This window comes from Hemitrygon akajei, chromosome 23, assembly GCF_048418815.1.
Source record: "Hemitrygon akajei chromosome 23, sHemAka1.3, whole genome shotgun sequence".
In the NCBI taxonomy this organism is placed as follows: Eukaryota; Metazoa; Chordata; class Chondrichthyes; order Myliobatiformes; family Dasyatidae; genus Hemitrygon; species Hemitrygon akajei.
The window spans coordinates 42,565,342-42,585,337 of record NC_133146.1 but is presented as its reverse complement, the minus strand read 5'-3'; the positions used below and the strand labels follow the sequence as shown (position 1 = coordinate 42,585,337).

Genomic DNA, 19,996 nt, shown 5'->3' with positions numbered 1-19,996 from the left:
GACCTCTTTGCCCAGGACATCCACTAGAAATTTAGAGAAGAAAACGGTAAGATCACCGCTTTCAAATCCTTCCGGGATCCCAATTAACCGGAGATTTTGCCTTCGAGAGCGATTTTCCAAATCCGTAATATTAACTTTATAACGATCCATCTGTTGAGAAGTCGAGGTTTGCTCTTCTTGTATCTTTTCAATCATACGATCTTTCTTACGAGCGGCTTCTTCAAGAGCCAAAATGCTTGCCTGTTGTTTTTGTGATTCCAGTGAAAGTTCCAAAAACTTTTCTTCGAGTGATTTCAAACGATCGTCATACTTCGAAAGCCTTAGGAATAATTTTTCCTGCATCTCTTCAAATTTAGCTTCCACAATCTTCGCAACTGCTTCTAAAGGTACCAATTCTTTCGACAGTTTCGGTTCTTTTGCTTTAGACATTTCAGCAAGTTGAGAATAATTCAAATAGTTTAAAAAGAAGAATTCAGTATATTTAACCCCTTTAGAATAAGTTTAAGGGGTGTTTATAGGCTAAAAAAACGTAAAAGTTTTGGAGCAAAGCCTAAGTGCGGTTTACTCCATGAGCGCCATCTTGAGACCTGAACGGACCTCTCTATCTTTGCTGGTAAGTGACCCAGTTACGGGGTACGTAACATAGCGAACTGTAGAACGCACATCCTGATGGTCTGTTTATTGTCGCCGGTGATTTTAACCATGTGAACCTTAAGTCAGTGCTTCCCAAATCCATCAGTATATGGACTTTACAACGAGGGGGGAGAACGCATTGGACCCGGTTTACACAAACATTCCCGACGCGTAGCCCCGCCCCCACCTCGGATACTCAGACCACATCTCTGTTATGCTAATCCCAGCATACAGACCGCTCGTCAGGTGCTCCAGACCAGTTCAGAAGCAGGTGAAAACCTGGCCAGCAGGAGCCATCTCTGCTCTTCAAGACTGCTTTGAGAACACTGACTGGCACATGTTCAAGGAGGCTGCAACCGATGGCGACTCTACCAGCTTAGAGGAGTACACAGCATCAGTGACCAGCTACATCAGCAAGTGCATTGATGATGTTACTCTGTCCAAAACCATCACTATACGTGCCAACCAGAAGCCATGGATGACCGCAGAGGTGCGTGCGCTGCTGAGGTCCCGCGACTCCGCCTTCAGAGCAGGCGACAAGGCAGCTTTAACAACAGCAGGGGCCAAACTGTCCCGAGCCATCAGAGGGGCAAAGCGTGCACATGCCCAGCGAATCCACAGCCACTTCCAGGACAGCGGCAACACGCGGCGCACGTGGAAGGGCATCCAGGACATCATCAATTACAAGACAACATCACCTGACTGTGCAGGTGATGCCTCCCTCCCAAATGCGCTGAATAACTTCTATGCCCAGTTTGAGGCGGAAAATGACGTGGCGGCGAGGAAGTCCACCCCTCCTGCGAAAGACCAGGTGCTGTGTCTCTCCGCGGACGACGTGAGAAGAACCCTGTGCAGGGTCAACCCACAGAAGGCTGCTGGACCAGACAACATCTCTGGTAGAGTGCTCAGAGGATGTGCAGACCAGCTAGCAGATGTTCTCACTGACATCTTCAACATCCCCCTGAGCAGCGCCACCATTCCAACGTGCTTCAAGGCCGCCACCATTGTCCCCGTGCCGAAGAAGTCTTCAGTGTCCTGCCTAAATGACTAACCATCCCGTTGCACTTACATCCATCATCATGAAGTGTTTTGAGAGACTCGTCATGAGGCATATCAAGACCCTGCTGCCCCCCTCACTGGATCCCCTGCAGTTTGTGTACCATCCCAATGGCTCAACAGATGACACCATTGCCACCACCCTCCACCTGGCCCTAACCCACCTGGACAAAAAAGGCACATACGTTTGGATGCTGTTCATAGACTTTAGCTCAGCATTCAACACAATCGTCCCTCAGAAACTGATTGGAAAGCTGAGCCTATTGGGCCTGAACACCTCCCACTGCAACTAGATCCTAGACTTCCTGACTGGGAGATCTCAGTCAGTCTGGATCAGGAGCAGCATCTCCAACACCATCACATTGAACATGGGGGCTCCCCAGGGTTGCGTGCTCAGTCCACTGCTGTTCACTTTGCTGACCCACAACTGTGCTGCAACACACAGCTTGAACCATATTATCAAGTTCACTGATGACACCACCGTGGTGGGTCTCATCAGCAAGAACGACGAGTCAGCTTACAGAGAGGAGGTGCAGCGGCTAACGGACTGGTGCAGAGCCAACAACCTGTCTCTTAATGTGAACAAAACAAAAGAGATGGTTGTTGACTTCAGAAGGGCACGGAGCGACCACTCCCCACTGAACATCGACGGCTCTTCGGTAGAGATTGTAAAGAGCACCAAATTTCTTGGTGTTCATCTGACGGAGAATCTCACCTGGTCCCTCAACACCAGCTCCATAGCAAAGAAAGCCCAGTAGCGTCTCTACTTTTTGTGAAGGCAGAGGAAAGTCCATCTCCCACCCCCCGTCCTCATCACATTCTACAGGGGTTGTATTGAGAGCATCCTGAGCAACTGCATCACTGCCTGGTTCGGAAATTGTACCATCTCGGATTGCAAGACCCTGCAGCGGATAGTGAGGTCAGCTAAGAAGATCATTGGGGTCTCTCTTCCCGCCATCACGGACATTTACACTACACGGTACATCCGCAAAGGAAACAGCATTATGAAGGACCCCATGCACCCCTCATACAATCTCTTCTCCCTCCTGCCATCTGGGAAAAGGCTCCAAAGCATTCGGGCTCTTACGACCAGACTATATAACAGTTTCTTCCCCCAAGCTATCAGACTCCTCAATACCCGAAGCCTGGACTGACACCTTGCCCTACTGTCCTGTTTATTATTTATTGTAATGCCAGTACTGTTTTTGTGCACTTTATGCAGTCCAGTGTAGGTCTGTAGTCTAGTATAGCTTTCTCTGTGTTTTTTTTTTATTACATAGTTCAGTCTAGTTTTTTGTACTGTGTCATGTAAACCATGGTCCTGAAAATAGTTGTCTCATTTTTACTATGCACTGTACCAGCAGTTATGGTCGAAATGACAATAAAAGTTGACTTGACTTGACTTGATATTTCCAATATTGCAGCAGCAGCTCTATCTCAGAAAAATACTGCATTCATTGTGAAGAGACATGAAAAGGATGGAAAAGTGCTGTTGAATGTAGTTCTTTCTTCTCTTGCCTACACTAATACAATTTGGCATCTAGTTTTCTATGAATACTGTAGCAAAGTTCTTAAAAAAAGTCCTTGGAACTTTATGTAAATGATCTATTTTGTAACAAAGATTTGTCCAAAAGTTGTTCAACTGATTTTTAGCTTTCACTTGGAAAGGCAGGGACTGATCAGGAGAAGCCTACATTTTTTTTCAGAGAAGATCATGAATCTCAAATCTACCTATATATTTTGAAAATGAACTAAGAAAATTGAGAAAGGCAGAGTGGTAGACATGGTTTACTTGGGCTTTAGTAGGCCTTTAACAAGATCTCACATAGTAGACTTATGGGGAAGGTAAGGCACATGGAACTACAGCATGTTAGTAAACAGAATCCAAAATTGGCTTGATGATGGCAGGCAGAAAGTAATGGTCAATGGATATTGTTTCTGACTGGAAGAGTATCACAAGTTGTGAACTGAAGAGATTGGTGCTGTACCTTTGTTGCTTGCCATATATTTAAATGATTTGGATGAGAATACATTTGATCTGATTAGTAAGTCTACTGATAATACAAGAATTTGTGAAACTATGCACTGAGAAGTCAAATTCTAGTAGGACAATAAAAGTGTGGGGAGCTATTGGCAAAAGAGAGATTTTGGAATACAAGTCCACAGGTTCCTTGAAAATGGTGACACAAGTGATGGGGTAGTTTAGAAGGCATTGCCAGACTCTTCAAAACCTGGCTGTGATGCCACATGTGTACCCTGTGTGAGGCTGGTTTTGCAGCTTGCTAGGATATGCTTGAGGGTTGCCGGAATCAGGCACAGGGAACAAGTTGGGTCCTCACTGAACCACGAGCGGAGATTTTTCTTTGAGGGAAGCACATCACATGTAGCTATGATGAGAAGCTAAGTCTATCTGTTTCCATCTCCCATATGCCCTTCCAACTGATTTTCCTCCTCTCAATGCTTTCCCACCACACCCATTGCCCCTGCTTAGCCAGGGAGACAGCCTTTGCACTTCCTTCTGACGCTTCTTGTCGCCACATTTTCTCAACAACTATCTTCCTCTGCTCTGCGGCCTTGTGCCAGGTGGGTCCACTTGCTGCCAGACCAAAACCAGCCCTGCCCCGTTGGACTTGCCCCACAACATCACTATGGCTAAGGGCTACGCTTGCTCGCTGCATTGCATCAGCTGGAGTCCATTTCTGCCCAGCTGATAAAGTCCATGCAGCACTACTGATAGTCTTGTCACAAGAGTCTTTGAGTGTCATCTGTAGACACAACTTAGAACACTTGAATTCCTCTGTAACGCCAGTGAAAGGTAGTTCAAGGACTCCTTTACCTTACAGACTGATGTTACTAAGACACCATGGGACACAGAGCCACTTCTTTATGAATGACATGATGGTTCACTCGAACTTCTTCATAGTTGTTAGTGGGACCTCATGCACAGTGAGTGGCCACATCACGGGGGGTAGGTGTCCAAACTATAAGCACCAGAGCTTTAGTTTTCCAGGCAGCATGGTCTTGTTGATGTTATACAGACCATTAGTGATGTGTTGCTTTAGTTGCTGCACCTGCTCTTTGTCTGTAAGGCTGGTGTTGTACCATCTGCCCAGGCTTTTGACAGCCTGTTCAAACACTGTTGGAATTAGGTCATCACTGATGAAGAATTTTATGTCTTTCAGCATTCCCTTGACTATGGAGATGTTTGATTCTCATTCTGGCCCTCTTGATGTTTTCCTGCAGCTTTCCAAGTAGTCGCTTGGTGCATACTGCACTGGTGGTTAGTATTGTTATATCGTCCATGTACACCCTAATAGGGGGAAGATAAAGTCCAGCACTTTTTCTTTCACCACCTACCACTTATCGTGAAGCCCTGATAATGACCTCCATGGCCACTGTGAAGGCTATGGGTGATATAGTGCAACCTGCCATAATGCTTACTTCCAGACTCTGCCAGGTTGTGGTAAAATCAGCTGTTGAGATGCACAACTGCAGGTCTTGAAAGCACAACTTCACCAGTGTTGTGATGGGCTCTGGTATCTGGCAGAAGTTCAGATGCTTCCCAGAGGAGTGCATGGAGAATTGAGCCGAATGCTTTGGTGAGGTCCTGGATGAACACATAAAAGATTTATTTTGTCCTTCCTAGTTGCTTGGATCTGGTGCCTTATCATGTTTGTATGTCCCAAACACCCAGAGAACTCTGGAATTCCTGCTTTCTGTACAGATGTATCAATGTACTTGTTTTTCTCCAGGTAGCTGGTCAGCCTCTGTGCTATTAGAGTGAAGATTTTCCCCTCAACGTTCAGAGGGCAGATTGGTCAAAACTGACTGATATTTTCTGTATCACTTTCTTTTGGAATCAGGATACCACCAGCCCTTCGCCACAATTTGAGTATTATTGGCCTCTGCCATACTACCCTCACAAGCATCCAGAGAAACCACAAGACATCTGGTGCATTCTTATAAAACCTACATGGTACTCCATTAGGCCTGGGAGCATTTGCCATTCTTGCCTGTCAGACTGCCTTTGCTGCTTCACTCCATCATGGAGGGTCAAAATCCAGGTCAGAAGTGGGGGGCTGAAATGGCAGGATGTCGGATGGAATGATCATATGTTCCTGCCTTTGCGAGTTGGGGTCATTCAATGTCTGTAGTGAGATGCTGAAGATGTTCTATAGGTCAGTTGTGGAGAGCGCCCTCTTCTTTGTGGTGGCGTGTTGGGGAGGAAGCATTAAGAAGAGGGACGCCTCACGTCTTAATAAGCTGGTAAGGAAGGCGGGCTCTGTCGTGGGCAAAGTACTGGAGAGTTTAACATCGGTAGCTGAGCGAAGGGCGCTGAGTAGGCTACGGTCAATTATGGAAAACTCTGAACATCCTCTACATAGCACCATCCAGAGACAGAGAAGCAGTTTCAGCGACAGGTTACTATCGATGCAATGCTCCTCAGACAGGATGAAGAGGTCAATACTCCCCAATGCCATTAGGCTTTACAATTCAACCGCCAGGACTTAAGAACTTTTTAAAAGCTATTATTAATGCTTTTTGAGATAGTGATTTAGATGCATATCATATTTTTTACTGAGTTAAGTATTGTATGTAATTAGTTTTGCTACAACAAGTGTATGGGACATTGGAAAAAAAGTTGAATTTCCCCATGGGGATGAATAAAGTATCTATCTATCTATCTATCTTTTCCAGGTGCTCTTCCAATTCCTGCTTTGATGTTTTCAAAGTTCCACTTTTTTCCCCCAGTGTGAAGAGACCTTTAATGAACTTAAAAGGTCTTTGTAGAACTGTGTTCTTGTTTGTTCTTTCTTTCTGCGCAGCTTCCTTAGATTCTCAGCTCTTCGCAACTTTGGCAGCTGGCTCTTGATGTCTGCTTGAAGTTAGTTGAGGCCTTCCCTCTCACTATCTGGGACTTTTTTCCATTGTTTCCTCAGCAGTTTCCCTTCTCAAACCAGTCACTCAATCTCCTGCTGCCTCCTGGACTTTATTGGTGGCAATGATGTTTTTCCACTCTTCCTTGCGCTGACTCTAAATTGCTCTTCCCTGTAGCAGCAGGTGACATCTCCCATTGCATCCAACTTCTTTTCTGCTGTTCCTTTTAATTGCTACAAGATTTTCATCAAGTCTTTATCCTGGGGCAGAGGAGACCAGAACTTGATGGCATGGGTTTCAGGGGAGTGGGGTGACATTTAGAAGAGATCTGAAGAGTAAGATTTTCATACAGAGGTTGGTGTTTGCCTGGAAGGAGTTTCCAGAGAAGTTGGTGGAGCTAGATATAATTACAACTTATAAATGTAGATAGTAAAGGCAAAGAAGTATACAGGCCTAATGCAACAAATGGGATTAGCATAGATAGGGATCATGGTCAGCATGAATAAGATAGGTTGAAAGTTCCTACTTCTGTGTTGTATGATTCTATTTGATATGTAATGAAGTTCAACTGATTTTTCATAAATCAACACTTAAATCCTTAAAATGTATGCTAGGTCACAGGCTTTATGAATTTCCCATAAGTGCCTTTTAAATTTTCTGGCTAATGAGGAGTAGTGGTATCAGTAACAAAGATAATTCTTTAACAGAATAAGAAAACCCTACTCTCATTAGCCCTTTAAAATATAAAGGACCAGTGCAAACCTGTGTCACAACATAAATAGACCATCCGAAATTTCCTGCCAGTCTTGGAGCCTTTTTGGCCTGGCTGTCCAAAATGTTGAGCTTGACCTGGACTATACCTCTTTCAAACCTGTTACTTGTAGAAGTGCTATCCACTTCTCTCAATTCCTTTGGGTCTGCCACATCTGCTCTTAGGATGAGGCTTTTCATTCCAGAACAAAGGAGGTGTCCTCCATCAAAGAAAGGGGTGTCCCTTTGTCCACCATTAACACTGCCCTCAACTGCATCTCTTCCATTTCGTGCACATCTGCTCTCACCCCGTCCTCCCGTCAACCCACCAGTGATAGGGCTCCTCTTCTCCTCAGCTACCACCCCACCAGCCTCCACGTCCAGCACATAATTCTCCAGAATCTCTGCCACCTTCAACAGGATTCCACCACCAAGCACATTTTTCCCACCCCCCCCCCACTTTCTGCTTTCCACAGAAATAGTTCCCTACGCGACTCCCTTGTCCATTCCCTCTGATCTCCCTCTTGCCACTTATCCTTGCAAGCAGAGCAAGTGCCTCACCTGCCCCTACACCTCCTCCATCACTACCATTCAGGACCCCAAACAGTCCTTCCAGATGAGGCAACACTTCACCTGTGAATCTGTTGAGGTCATTTACTATATCCAGTGCTCTTGGTGTGGCCTCCAGTATATTGTTGAGATCCGATGTAGATTGGGAGACTGCTTTGCCAAGCACCTATACTCTGTTCACCAGAAAAAGGGATATCTCCCAATGGCCATCCATTTTAATTCCACTTCCCATTCCTATTCCGACATGTCAGTCCATTGTCTTCTCCACTGTTGCAATGAGCCCACACTCAGGTTGGAGGAGCAACAGCTTATATTCCATCAGAGGAGCCTCCAACCTGATGGCACGAACATCGATTTCTCGAATTTCTGGTAATACACCTCCCCCCCCCATTCCCCTTTCACACTCTCACCTTATCTCCTTACCTGCCCATCACCTCCCACTGGTGCTCTTCCCCCTTCCCCTTCTTCCATGTCCTTCTGTCCTCTCCTATCAGATTCTCCCTTCTCCAGACCTTTATCTCTTTCACCAATTGATTTCCCAGCTCTTTACTTCACCCTTACCCCCCTCCTAGCTTCACCTATCACCTCCTCTCCTCCCCACCTTCCTATGCTGACTCCTCATCTTTGTTTCTCCAGTCCCGATGAAGGGTCTCAGCCCAAAATGTAGACTATACTCTTTTCTATAAATGCTGCCTGACCAGCTTGGATTTCTAGCTTCTGCAGATTTTCTCTTGTATGTACAATAAGATTTTATTTCTTAAATTGCCAATAACCAATATTCATTGAGCTGGGAACTTCCTTGAAACTTTTCCTTCCCAAAGTTTTAAAATTTCACTTGTTATGTAAAGTAACAGTTTTCACGGTATTTTCAGCAGATTGAAATGGCTTTGAGGAAACCAGCCTTAGACAATTCTTGTTTCTTGAATATGTGAAAAGGGCAAGAGGAATAATTGAGACTCAGCCAACAAACACAGAAAACTATGCAACTGTGAACCAGTTTTTGCACAACAAATTACCATTTCCCCTAGTGAATACAAAACTTCAGAAAAATATATTAAGAATTCGTGTCTGTAACCACCAAGCTCTCATATACTTGGCAGCTTAATATCCGAATGAAAATGTCTTCTTGACCTCTTGTCACAAGAGGTTGTTGATTCCCTTTGCTCTCTTGTATTTAACTATTATATGCTTCGGATTTCTTTTCCTAGGACTTAACATTTCTCTGTAAAAGCCAACCTCCTCTAACTGAGGATGTTTTATCATTTTTAATGAATACCTTCTTGTCCTATTGCCTTTATTTACCTCAAATATCTGATCAATTGAAGTTGGGTAAGTCGCTGGGACCGGATGAGATATATCCCAGGCGACTGTGGGAGGCGAGGGAGGAGATTGCTGAGCCTCCGGTGATGATCTTTGAATCATCAATGGGGACGGGAGAGGTTCTGGAGGATTGGAGGGTTGTGGATATTGTTCCTTTATTCAAGAAAGGGAGTAGGGATAGCCCAGGAAATTATAGACCAGTGAGTCTTACTTCAGTGGTTGGTAATTTGATGGAGAAGATCCTGAGAGGCAGGATTTATGAACATTTGGAGAGGCATAATATGATTAAGAATAGTCAGCATAGCTTTGTTAAGGGCAGATCGTGTCTTAAGAGCCTGATTGAATTTTTTGATGATGTGACTAAGCACTTTGATGAAGGAAGAGCAGTAGATGTAGTGACTATGGATTTCAGCAAGGCACTTGATAAGGTATCCCATACAAGGCTTATTGAGAAAATAAGGAGGCATGGGATCCAAGGGAACATTGCTTTGTGGATCCGGAAGTGGCTTGCCCACAGAAGGCAAAGAGTGGTTGTAGATGGGTCATAGTCTGCATGGAGGCCGGTGACCAGTGGTGTGCCTTAGGGATCTGTTCTGGGACCCTTATTCTTTGTGATTTTTATAAATGACCTGGATGAGGAAGTGGAGGGATGGGTAGTAAGTTTGCTGATGACACAAAGGTTGGAGGTGTTGTAGATAGTGTGGAGGGCTGTCAGAGGTTACAGAGGAACATTGATAGGATGCAAAACTGGGCTGAGAAGTGGCAGATGGAGTTCAACCCAGATAAGCATGAAGTAGTTCATTTTGGTAGGTCAAATATGATGGCAGAATATAGTATTAATGGTAAGACTCTTGGCAGTGTGGCGGATCAGAGGGATCTTGGGGTCCAAGTCCACAGGACGCTCAAAGCAGCTGCGCATGTTAATACTGTGGTTAAGAAGGTGTATGGTGTATCGGCCTTCATTAATCATGGAATTGAATTTAGGAGCTGAGAGGTAATGTTGCAGCTATATAGGACCCTGGTCAGATCTCACTTGGGAGTACTGTGCTCAGTTCTGGTTGCCTCACTACAGGAAGGATGTGGAAGCCATAGAAGGGATGCAGAAGAGATTTACAAGTACATTGCCTGGATTGGGAAGCATGCCTTATGAAAACAGATTGAGTGAATTCGGCCTTTTCTCCTTGGAGTGACAGAGGATGAGAGGTGACCTGATAGAGGTGTATCAGATGATGAGAGGCATTGATCATGTGGATAGTCAGAGGCTTTTTTCCAGGGCTGAAATGGTTACCACAAGTGGACACAGGTTTAAGATGCAGGGGAGTAGGTACAAAGGAGATGTCAGGGGTAAGTTTTTTACGTAGAGAGTGGTGAGTGCGTGGAATGGGCTGTCAGCAACAGTAGTGGAGGCGGATACAATAGGGTCTTTTAAGAGACATGGAGCTTAGAAAAACGGAGGACTGGGTAAGCCTAGTAATTTCTAAGATAGGGACATGTTCAGCACAACTTTGAGGGCTGAAGGGCCTGTATTGTGCTGTAGGTTTTCTATGTTTCTATACAAGAGAATTCCAATCCCGTCATTACTCAAAAATCTCAACAATATCTTTCTAGCATTTCTCTTAGTTAGCCTCATCTCTTAAAGACTTCATATTTTATTGCTTTATATCCAGCAATTACTTTCTTTAATTTATATGGTTCTTTCCACTAAGTTTGGACAATTTTCAAAATATTAAGTACCCAAGTTAGATTTTAAAAAATACTGCAACTATTGATGCAGCAACTAATACTTCAACCTTTGAATTATATATCCTAATTATTCCATACAATAAACAGTTTATACACCACTAGATCAACTTTTAAACATGTAAAGCCCTCAAGTTCGTAAAGACATTAGAATGATTAAGGGAAATAACAATATTTTCATCATAGTCATTTAGAGAATAACTCTACTTCTTCACGATAAGAACACTAGATAGACTAATGGGTAAGAAGTTAAAATAGTAAACAAGAAAAGTTGCAGTATGGAAACTGAACTGTGCACCATATTATTATTTCAAGTATAAAAATCCACTGCAAATAAAAAATATGCAATTATTGTGAGTTCAATAAAACCTAGCTTTTTTTCCTGAGCCCTCTGTGTATTTTATGTATTAGAAACAGACAATTGTATAAATCAGCAGTGCCATCCAATGCACAATTCCTCACTATTTCCTTGATTTGATCCAAGCAAGCATGAGCCTTGGATCGAGCACACCAGTCACCATGAAAGAAGCCATAATGGCATTTGCAAGGTCTTTTTTATTGATACTTAAAAGGTCATGGGTGAACAAGTCACAGGACAGGAACTCTGCTCAGGTTGGTGCCCTTTAAATAAAGTTTATGCCTACTGTGAAACTTACCACCCACCTCTAACTGACCTCTGGCCATACCTCTAGTCATTCTCTCCCTTATCAATCTCCCACCCAGCAACCTAAACAACAGTCCAATTCTTGTTCAAAACTAATCACTCACCCTACTTCTGCCCACCTCCATGAACAGCCAGGTGCCTTCAATTGAACTCAATGGTCCCAATCCCTGCTGAAAATCTATCTGAGTTACATCTATGGAACATTCTCCCCACATTTCCATACCTCTATGTCCTTTGCACCCCTAGCTCCCCCCATCCCAAATCCTTACCCTCACTATAGTGCAGAGCACCTTGCATGTCAATAAAACTAGCTTTCCATCCATGTTGGGGTTGAGTGTCGAGCTCGCAACTCGGCCTCATAAAAAAAAACTGCGGTGTGAGAAGGACGTGGGTGATCACTCACAGAATCTTTCCTCCAAGACAACCACTAGGAAAAAAGTGGTCGCTGAGGCTCTGGCAGAGTATGGCACACACAAAAAAAAGAAATTGGTATTTGAGCACTTTGAAAATGAGAATGCTATTTGATACCCTTCCATTGTACATTATCTGATCTTTCATTTGGAAAACACTGGAAGAAAATTTAGCCCTCTGATAAGAATTTTTGATATCAAACACTAAACAAGCGCTGAAAATTTCCACTTGGTAAGGATTTAATATTTATAATTTATCATCACTTGTAATTTTTTTTAGCTGGTTCAAATTTTGAAATCAAACTGCTGTCAGTAACTTTAATTTTCAAGCAAGTTTTCAAGATGAGAGGTACATAGCATCTCATCTCATCTGCACTTCCAGGCATTGGAGTTACTTCACCTACCTCAATTTATCATTTGCTTCTTCAAGTCTTTCCAAGTGACCTTTGGTCTTCTGTATACAATTCATGTAATTTTGAACTTTGGCAGCAAGTAAACCAATTAAGCCTGTGTTACCACGGCCTACAAAAACTGTAAAGTAGAACATAATAGCATCAGTAGAGAGATCCTGTGAACTTCATTAGTTAACTGTATACTATTCCTTGGGGATTTGGCAATGTAATGGGTTAAAAACTATTAAACACTATTTTGCATTGTCACTAATTTAGTTACTTATTATTTAAATTAATTTAATATACCAAAAGTAGATTAAATTAGCTAGAAGTAATCACACATTTATATTGTAAATCAGTAAAAAAAACTGTATTTGAAACTTCATATTGATAAAACCAGTTGTGCTGGTGGCAGTTAAGCGTTTTGTATATCTATGGGCTTATAGTAAAAAAAACATAGTATCCTGTGAACTACATTCAAGAATGCCCCATACTAGACCTTTGTGTACTATTTTTTAGCTAGCAGACCTGTAGCAAATCCCAGCTCAAATTTCTTGGTTTCCATGCCAGCTTATGCTAACACCAAAGAAGGGAACATGCTTGAAGTTACTTACAATTTATCTGTTCTCCACTTTATCACATTACATAGGCCAGGTATATGTAGCACAGTCACTGCTTATACCTTATTATTTATATGGCTTTCAATTATTTTCATTATTATATCCTTTCAAACCATTTTTTTTAACATCTCTGATCATCAGAAACAGTTCAAAGGCCCCTCCACCTACCCAATGCATTACCTTCCATTCTCTGTACATATCTAAGAGTCTCTTAAATGCTTCTATCATATTTACCTCTGCTCCCATCCATGGTAGCACATTCCAGGCAACTATCACATTTTGTGTAAAAGAAATGTCCACACATCTCCTTTGAATTATCCCCTCTGGTATTAGACATTTTGACTCCGGTTAAAAGATATCAGCTATCTATCTATGCCTCTCACAATCTTATAAGCTTCTATCAAGTCCCTCCTTAGTCTTTGCTGTTCCAGTGAAGACAACCAAGTTTGTCTAACCTCTCCTCATAAAATGCTCTGTAATCTAGGCAGTATACTGGTAAAACTCTTCTGCACCCTTTCCAAAGCCTCAACCACCTTCCTATAATGGTATGACCAGAACTGAATGCAATACTCCAGATATGGCCTAGCTAGAGTTTTATAAAGCTGCAATATAACTTCCAGTCTCTTGAACTCAATGCCTCAACTAATGTAGGCAAGCATACCACGTGTCTCCTTCACCACCCTATCAACCTGTGCAGCCACTTCCAGGGAGCTATGGACTTGGAACCCAAGATCCCTCTACTCATCAACAGTATTAGCCTTGCCATTAACTGTATACTGTCCCACCACACTTGAACCCTAAAGTGCAACATCTCACATTTGGTCAGATTAAACTCTGTCTTATGCAATTGATCTATATCCTTTGGCAATCTGTTAAGTTTTCTAAGACTCCATCAATCTTTGTATCAGCTGCAAACTTACTAACCCACCCATTAAAATTTTCATCCAGATCATTTATAAATGTATCACAAACAGTAGAGGTCCTAGTACAAATTCCTCTGGAACACCAGTAGTCATGGACCTCCAGCCAGAGTAAATCCCATCAACTACTACCTTCTGTCTTCTCTGGGCAAGCCAATTCTGAATCCAAATGACTAAGTCACTGTGGATCCCATGTGCCTTAATCTTTTAGGTAAGTCTCCCAAGAGGATCATGTTAAATGACTTACTGAAATCCATGTTGACAAACTACATAGTTCTGCTTCATCAATCACCTTAAAAAAAAAACCTCATGGAAAAACTTGATAAGATATTCTATTACACCCTCTCAGAAATCCCATTATGATAGTAACCTCCCTGTTCGCTGGAAAAATTATGGAAATCAAAATGCAAATCATTATCATATTTTTTGGGACTGCCCTGTTATCAAAAACTGTTGGAGGGGGATACACAATGCCCTACAAGACATCTTTAAATGTGAAATACCCTTGGAGAGTAAGACCATATATTTTGGATATATACCTCAAGAATGGTTGAAAAGAGATAAATATTTAATGAATATACTGTTGGTGGCTGGTAAAAAGACTCTTACTAGGAAATGGTTATCACAGGAGAACCCAACTTTAAATACATGGATGGAAATTACAATGGACATTTACAAAATGAAGATAACAGCATCTGTTAATCATAAGCTGGAACAATTTGATTCATACTGGGAAAAATGGTTTAACTACATAATGCCTCATAGGCCTGATTTTATTCTCACAAATCAATGAATCTGTTGTAAAAAAAAAAAAGATCACTCCCTACTTGTACATAGTTCTTTCCTTTTGCTTGTTTTTTCTTCCCACTCTTTTCTATAAGTGTATACCCCAGATAAATACTTTGTGGAGATTTTGTGATATATATGATTATATGATATATATGTACAATGTCTGAAATACATCTTATGGAAATGTTTGTTTGATGAACTTCAATAAAAAAATAAATTACAAAAAAAAACTCAATCAAGTTATAAGATGCCACACAAAGCCATGCTGAATGTCTCATATTAGGTCATGGTTCTTAAAGTGCTAATAGATATATCCCTGAAAATCCTCTCCAGTAACCTCCCTACCACTGATACTGTATGAGACTCACCCATCTATATTTTCCAGGATTACCCCTACTTCCTTTCATAAATAGCAGAGCAATATTAGCTATTTGCCAATCCTCCAGGACCTCACCTGTGGTTAGAGTGGACCCAAAGATGGAAAGCCCCAGAAATCTCAACTCTTACTTCTCTCAACAACAATAGGTATATCCCATCAGGTCCTGGGACTTATCCACTTTAGTAGTACAAAGGAAAATATCCTACTCCCATAATATGTAGCCCTGGTAAATTGCATCTGGAATATGTTGTACAGATTTGGTCTCTCTACCTAAAGAAGATAAAAGGAGTGCAGTAAAGCCTCACCAGTTTGATTACTGGGATGGAGAATTTGACAGAAAATACAATAAGGAGACTGGGTTTATACTTTCTAAGTTTACAAGATTGGTAGAAGATCTAATTAAAACATCAAAAATGCTAAAGGGTTTTGACAGCATCATGGTTGATGGTGTCTCTGATGGGGAATCCAGAATTTGGAGCAGTCTCAAAATAAGAAATTGGTGATTCAGGACAGAAGTGAGGAAAATTATTCTTGGCACAAAGGATAATGAATCATTGGAGTTGTCTACCCAAGGGCTGTCTTAATCATTTGCTGAAAATCCTAAAATATATCAATCAAATAGAGAGATAAGCTTAATGCTAGAAAGCGATGTTGAGCCAGAAGATGAGTCATGGACTCTATTGAATGGAGTAACAGGCATAATGGTCTGAATGTTCTATTCCTGTTTGAAATTCAATGTTCTTAATTTAGCTGAACTGACAGCCTTTTGCCAAACACATTAAATATGTTAGTTTATTACATCTGTTAGCAAACATATACTGTATATATGTGTCAATGCGATTGTCATCTAAATTGGAATTAGATGCAGTCAAAGATAGGACTCTAATATTAGGCATTGTAAGACACCCTGAGTCTTGTCCTTCCAATTACAACATTCTAATTTTGCTTTCAACAATGTTGCTTGACCTAAACTGAATGTAATTTTTTGTTTGATATTGCTCATACCTTGCTGGTCATTTTGCCTTTGCTTTATCCATGTGTTGGGCTCTTTTCACTGCACTTTTATTATTCCCCATTTGACAGAATCTGTTTTTTTTTTGCATTCTTGTACATATTTATTTGATTTTATGTTATGCTTTATTTATTTAATTGTCAAAAAGTTCTTGTGCCTTTAATATTTCTAAGTACTTCTGCAATATATATATATCATGTTAAAACACTTTTAAATGATTTTCAATGATCTAAAATAAAACCTGAAAGTGCTGGAAATACTTGGCTGGTCAGCCAGTATCTGTAGAGAGAGAAATAAATTTAAGATATCAGATTGATGATTGTTCATCAGATCAAAGGTTTTGATAAGAAGATCACTAACTTGAAACGGTAGGAAGGAGAAAACCAAGACTGCAGAGACTGGAATTAGAAGCAAAGGAAACAAATTGTGGAAGCAAAGAGATGGTTGACTTTCAGGATTGAGACCATTAAGTCTTTTGACACAGGAACTTCGCTGTCCTTCCTACAGATAATGCTGGCCTACTGCATCTTCTGGTTTTTTATGTTCCTACCCAATTATTTTCTGTTGTTTTATGTATTTTGATGTGCATAATTTACTTTAGATGATTCTGCCGTAATGCATTTAAGGTAATTTAGTAGCTGTTCCACACTTCTTTCTTTAAAACGACGTCTTGATTTTAGCTTTATTAAGATAGACTATCAAACTGTTAAGATTGTTGTTCATTACAAGATCTATTCTGAGATTGTTCTTGTTGACTCCATGATATATTGCTGCAGTTGACTATATTCAACACATTTAAGAGACTTATTACCTATCTGACATGCCCATCAGGATATTTTAATGAAAACAGCAATTATAAACCCTGCAATTGAAATCACAATGAATTTGTTACAGGCTGTCTAATCCCACCATTTATGCATTCTAGCACTTCACAGATGATATGCAATACTTCCCTACAGTCATAAATTATTTTCTATTTCTCATTTCAACCATAATTCCCACTATCTGTTTACGGCACATGATGTTTTAACAAATGAGTAGTGATAGCCATACTCATCAATTTTATTCTGCCTCTTTTACCACATTCCCATTGCTTCCTACTGAATTTATGACTTGATGCTTTTATTTCCCTATTCTGACTGTCTTGCCAGATTTTAATGATGACTGTCAAAGTCCTATCACAAACTGAAATTGAGCAAGCAATCAACTAATTTGACATCCTAAAATGTCACAATTTAATTTGATCTCCTATCCCAATGTACTTCTCACAAATTTCTTACTTAATCACTTGATATATTTTAATTTCTTTTCTTTAGCTAATACCCAATTTCTGACGAAAAACATAGAAACTTGTTAGAAACAATATAGAAACTTATAGAAACAATATCTTAAATTCACATAGCAAATTTTCTTATGTACTGTGCAATCTATATACAGATTAAAAATTGATCAATTTCCTCATGTCCAAGTCACAAAATGTGAAATTCATGCAAAAATACATTACATGCATTGCTCCAAGTACGTAATGCAACCACATATGAAGGACAAAAGGTATGCAGCAATGATATTAATTACAGTAGCATGAAACTGAGGAACCAAACAGGACAAGAATCAGAAAGCAGGACCCATCCAGAAGCAGACCTGATTTGACACTCTACAAATGACAAACTTTATTTGGGGAATCCTTGAAGAAAAAACAATTGATTGCAATTAAAACACCTTCTCAGTTTCTGAGCATTACTAAAATAAAGTCTTTTGCATTTTCCAGGTATAGGGAATATCCATTTACACTGTCTTATAACTATATAACAATTACAGCATGGAAACAGGCCATCTCAGCCCTTCTAGTCCGTGCCGAACGCTTACTCACACCTAGTCCCATCGACCTGCACTCAGCCCATAACCCTCCATTCCTTTCCTGCCCATATACCTATCCAATTTTACTTTAAATGACAATATCGAACCTACCTCTACCACTTCTACTGGAAGCTCGTTCCACACAGCTACCACTCTCTGAGTAAAGGAGTTCCCCCTTGTGTTACCCCTAAACTTTTGCCCCCTAACTCTCAACTCACGTCCTCTTGTTTGAATCTCCCCTACTCTCAATGGAAAAAGCCTATCCATGTCAAAATAGGACATACATGGTAAATGGTAGGGCATTGAAGAATGCAGTAGAACAGAGTGATCTAGGAATAATGGTGCATATCTATGGTGTCCTATCTATCCCCCTCATAATTTTAATTACCTCTATCAAGTCCCCCCTCAACCTTCTACACTCCAAAGAATAAAGACCTAACTTGTTCAAGCTTTCTCTGTAACTTAGGTGCTGAAACCCAGGTAACATGCTAGTAAAACTCCTCTGTACTCTCTCTATTTTGTTGACATCTTTCCTATAATTCAGTGACTCAGAACTGTACACAATACTCCAAATTTGGCCTCACCAATGCCTTGTACAACTTTAACATTACATCCCAACTCCTATACTCAATGCTCTGATTTATAAAGGCCAACATACCAAAAGCTTTCTTCACCACCCTATCCACATGAGATTCCACCTTCAGGGAACTATGCACCATTATTCCTAGATCACTCTGTTCTACTGCATTCTTCAATGCCCTGCCATTTACCATGTATGTCCTATTTTGATTAATCCTACCAAAATGTAGCACTTCACACTTATCAGCATTAAATTCCATCTGCCATCTTTCAGCCCATTCTTCTAACTGGCCTAAATCTCTCTGCAAGCTTTGAAAATCTACTTCATTATCCACAAAGCCACCTATCTTAGTATCATCTGCATACTTACTAATCCAATTTACCACCCCATCATCCAGATCATTAATGTATATGACAAACAACATTGGACCCAGTACAGATCCCTGAGTCTTGATCCACAGTGTAATGTCAAAAACATAGGACGGTCAATTCAGTTTCCATACCAGCTCCCTTGCACTTCTATCAACTTCTATTGAGAATAAACCAATGAAATGATGGCAGTTTATTTATAATTCCTAACATTATGTATGGTTCATGTACAAATATCTTAAATATGGCATTTATGAGTAAATTGTTTTCTTATTGCTGCAGACATGATTTATACCATGTTGATCCATGCTATCAGGAATGATTTTTGTGCACGTACATCTTGAAGGCACCACACATCCTTCAACTGAATTCCATCTACAACAGTGATGAATGAACTAGTTCAGCAGCACAGTAAATTATTTTTCACATCCTTATACTGGCTTGAACCAGTTGCAAATTTCAACAACTTTCTGTGGGTGCTCACTGACTCATGACAGAAATTCTTACTTTTTGCATTGTTCAGAGAACCATTTTAAAACCCTCATATTTTAAAGATAAGGTTTTAATTTTAGTAATTTTACCTACTGGTTACTCAGATATATACTGTACTTCTAACTTAGTTAACAAGAATCTGCCAAGATTATGAATACTTCTGTGCTCATAGTAGCATCTACTGCTGCCTATTGGCAAATATGATTTTAAAAATCTGCCTTATCTCAACTACTATTTATAAGTAGTTACATCCTAGTCTGTTTTACAATTTTCTTTGGACATTTTTTTCCCCACACATTAACTTTCAGCAAATATCAAAACAATTAAATGAATAGCAGTCAACTGCAGTTGCTGGAAATGGAGAAACAGAAGTACTGGAAATATTTAACAACTCATACAGTATTTGTGGTTAATACGATTTCAGTTGTCACCATCTTAACCTTACACAGTCAAAGTATTTTCAATCTACCTTGTAGGTAGGTCGTTTCTTCAACTTTCCACCTCATCCACCAAGAGTTTCAGTGTTATTTTCAAAAACATGAGTAATCCCTGTCTCAAATGGTCAG

The 19,996-nt window shown here is 40.7% G+C and overlaps 1 protein-coding gene across 1 annotated transcript in view; it reads right to left on the bottom strand.

The window, feature by feature from the left end:
• Positions 1 to 19,996, bottom strand: part of cfap46 (cilia and flagella associated protein 46) — a 196,688-nt gene that overhangs the window by 139,744 nt on the left and 36,948 nt on the right. Inside the window, exon 12 of the mRNA XM_073027519.1 lies at positions 12,426 to 12,552. Within this exon, the coding sequence (XP_072883620.1) occupies positions 12,426 to 12,552 (127 nt within the window). The remainder of the gene's footprint in view (positions 1 to 12,425; positions 12,553 to 19,996) is intronic.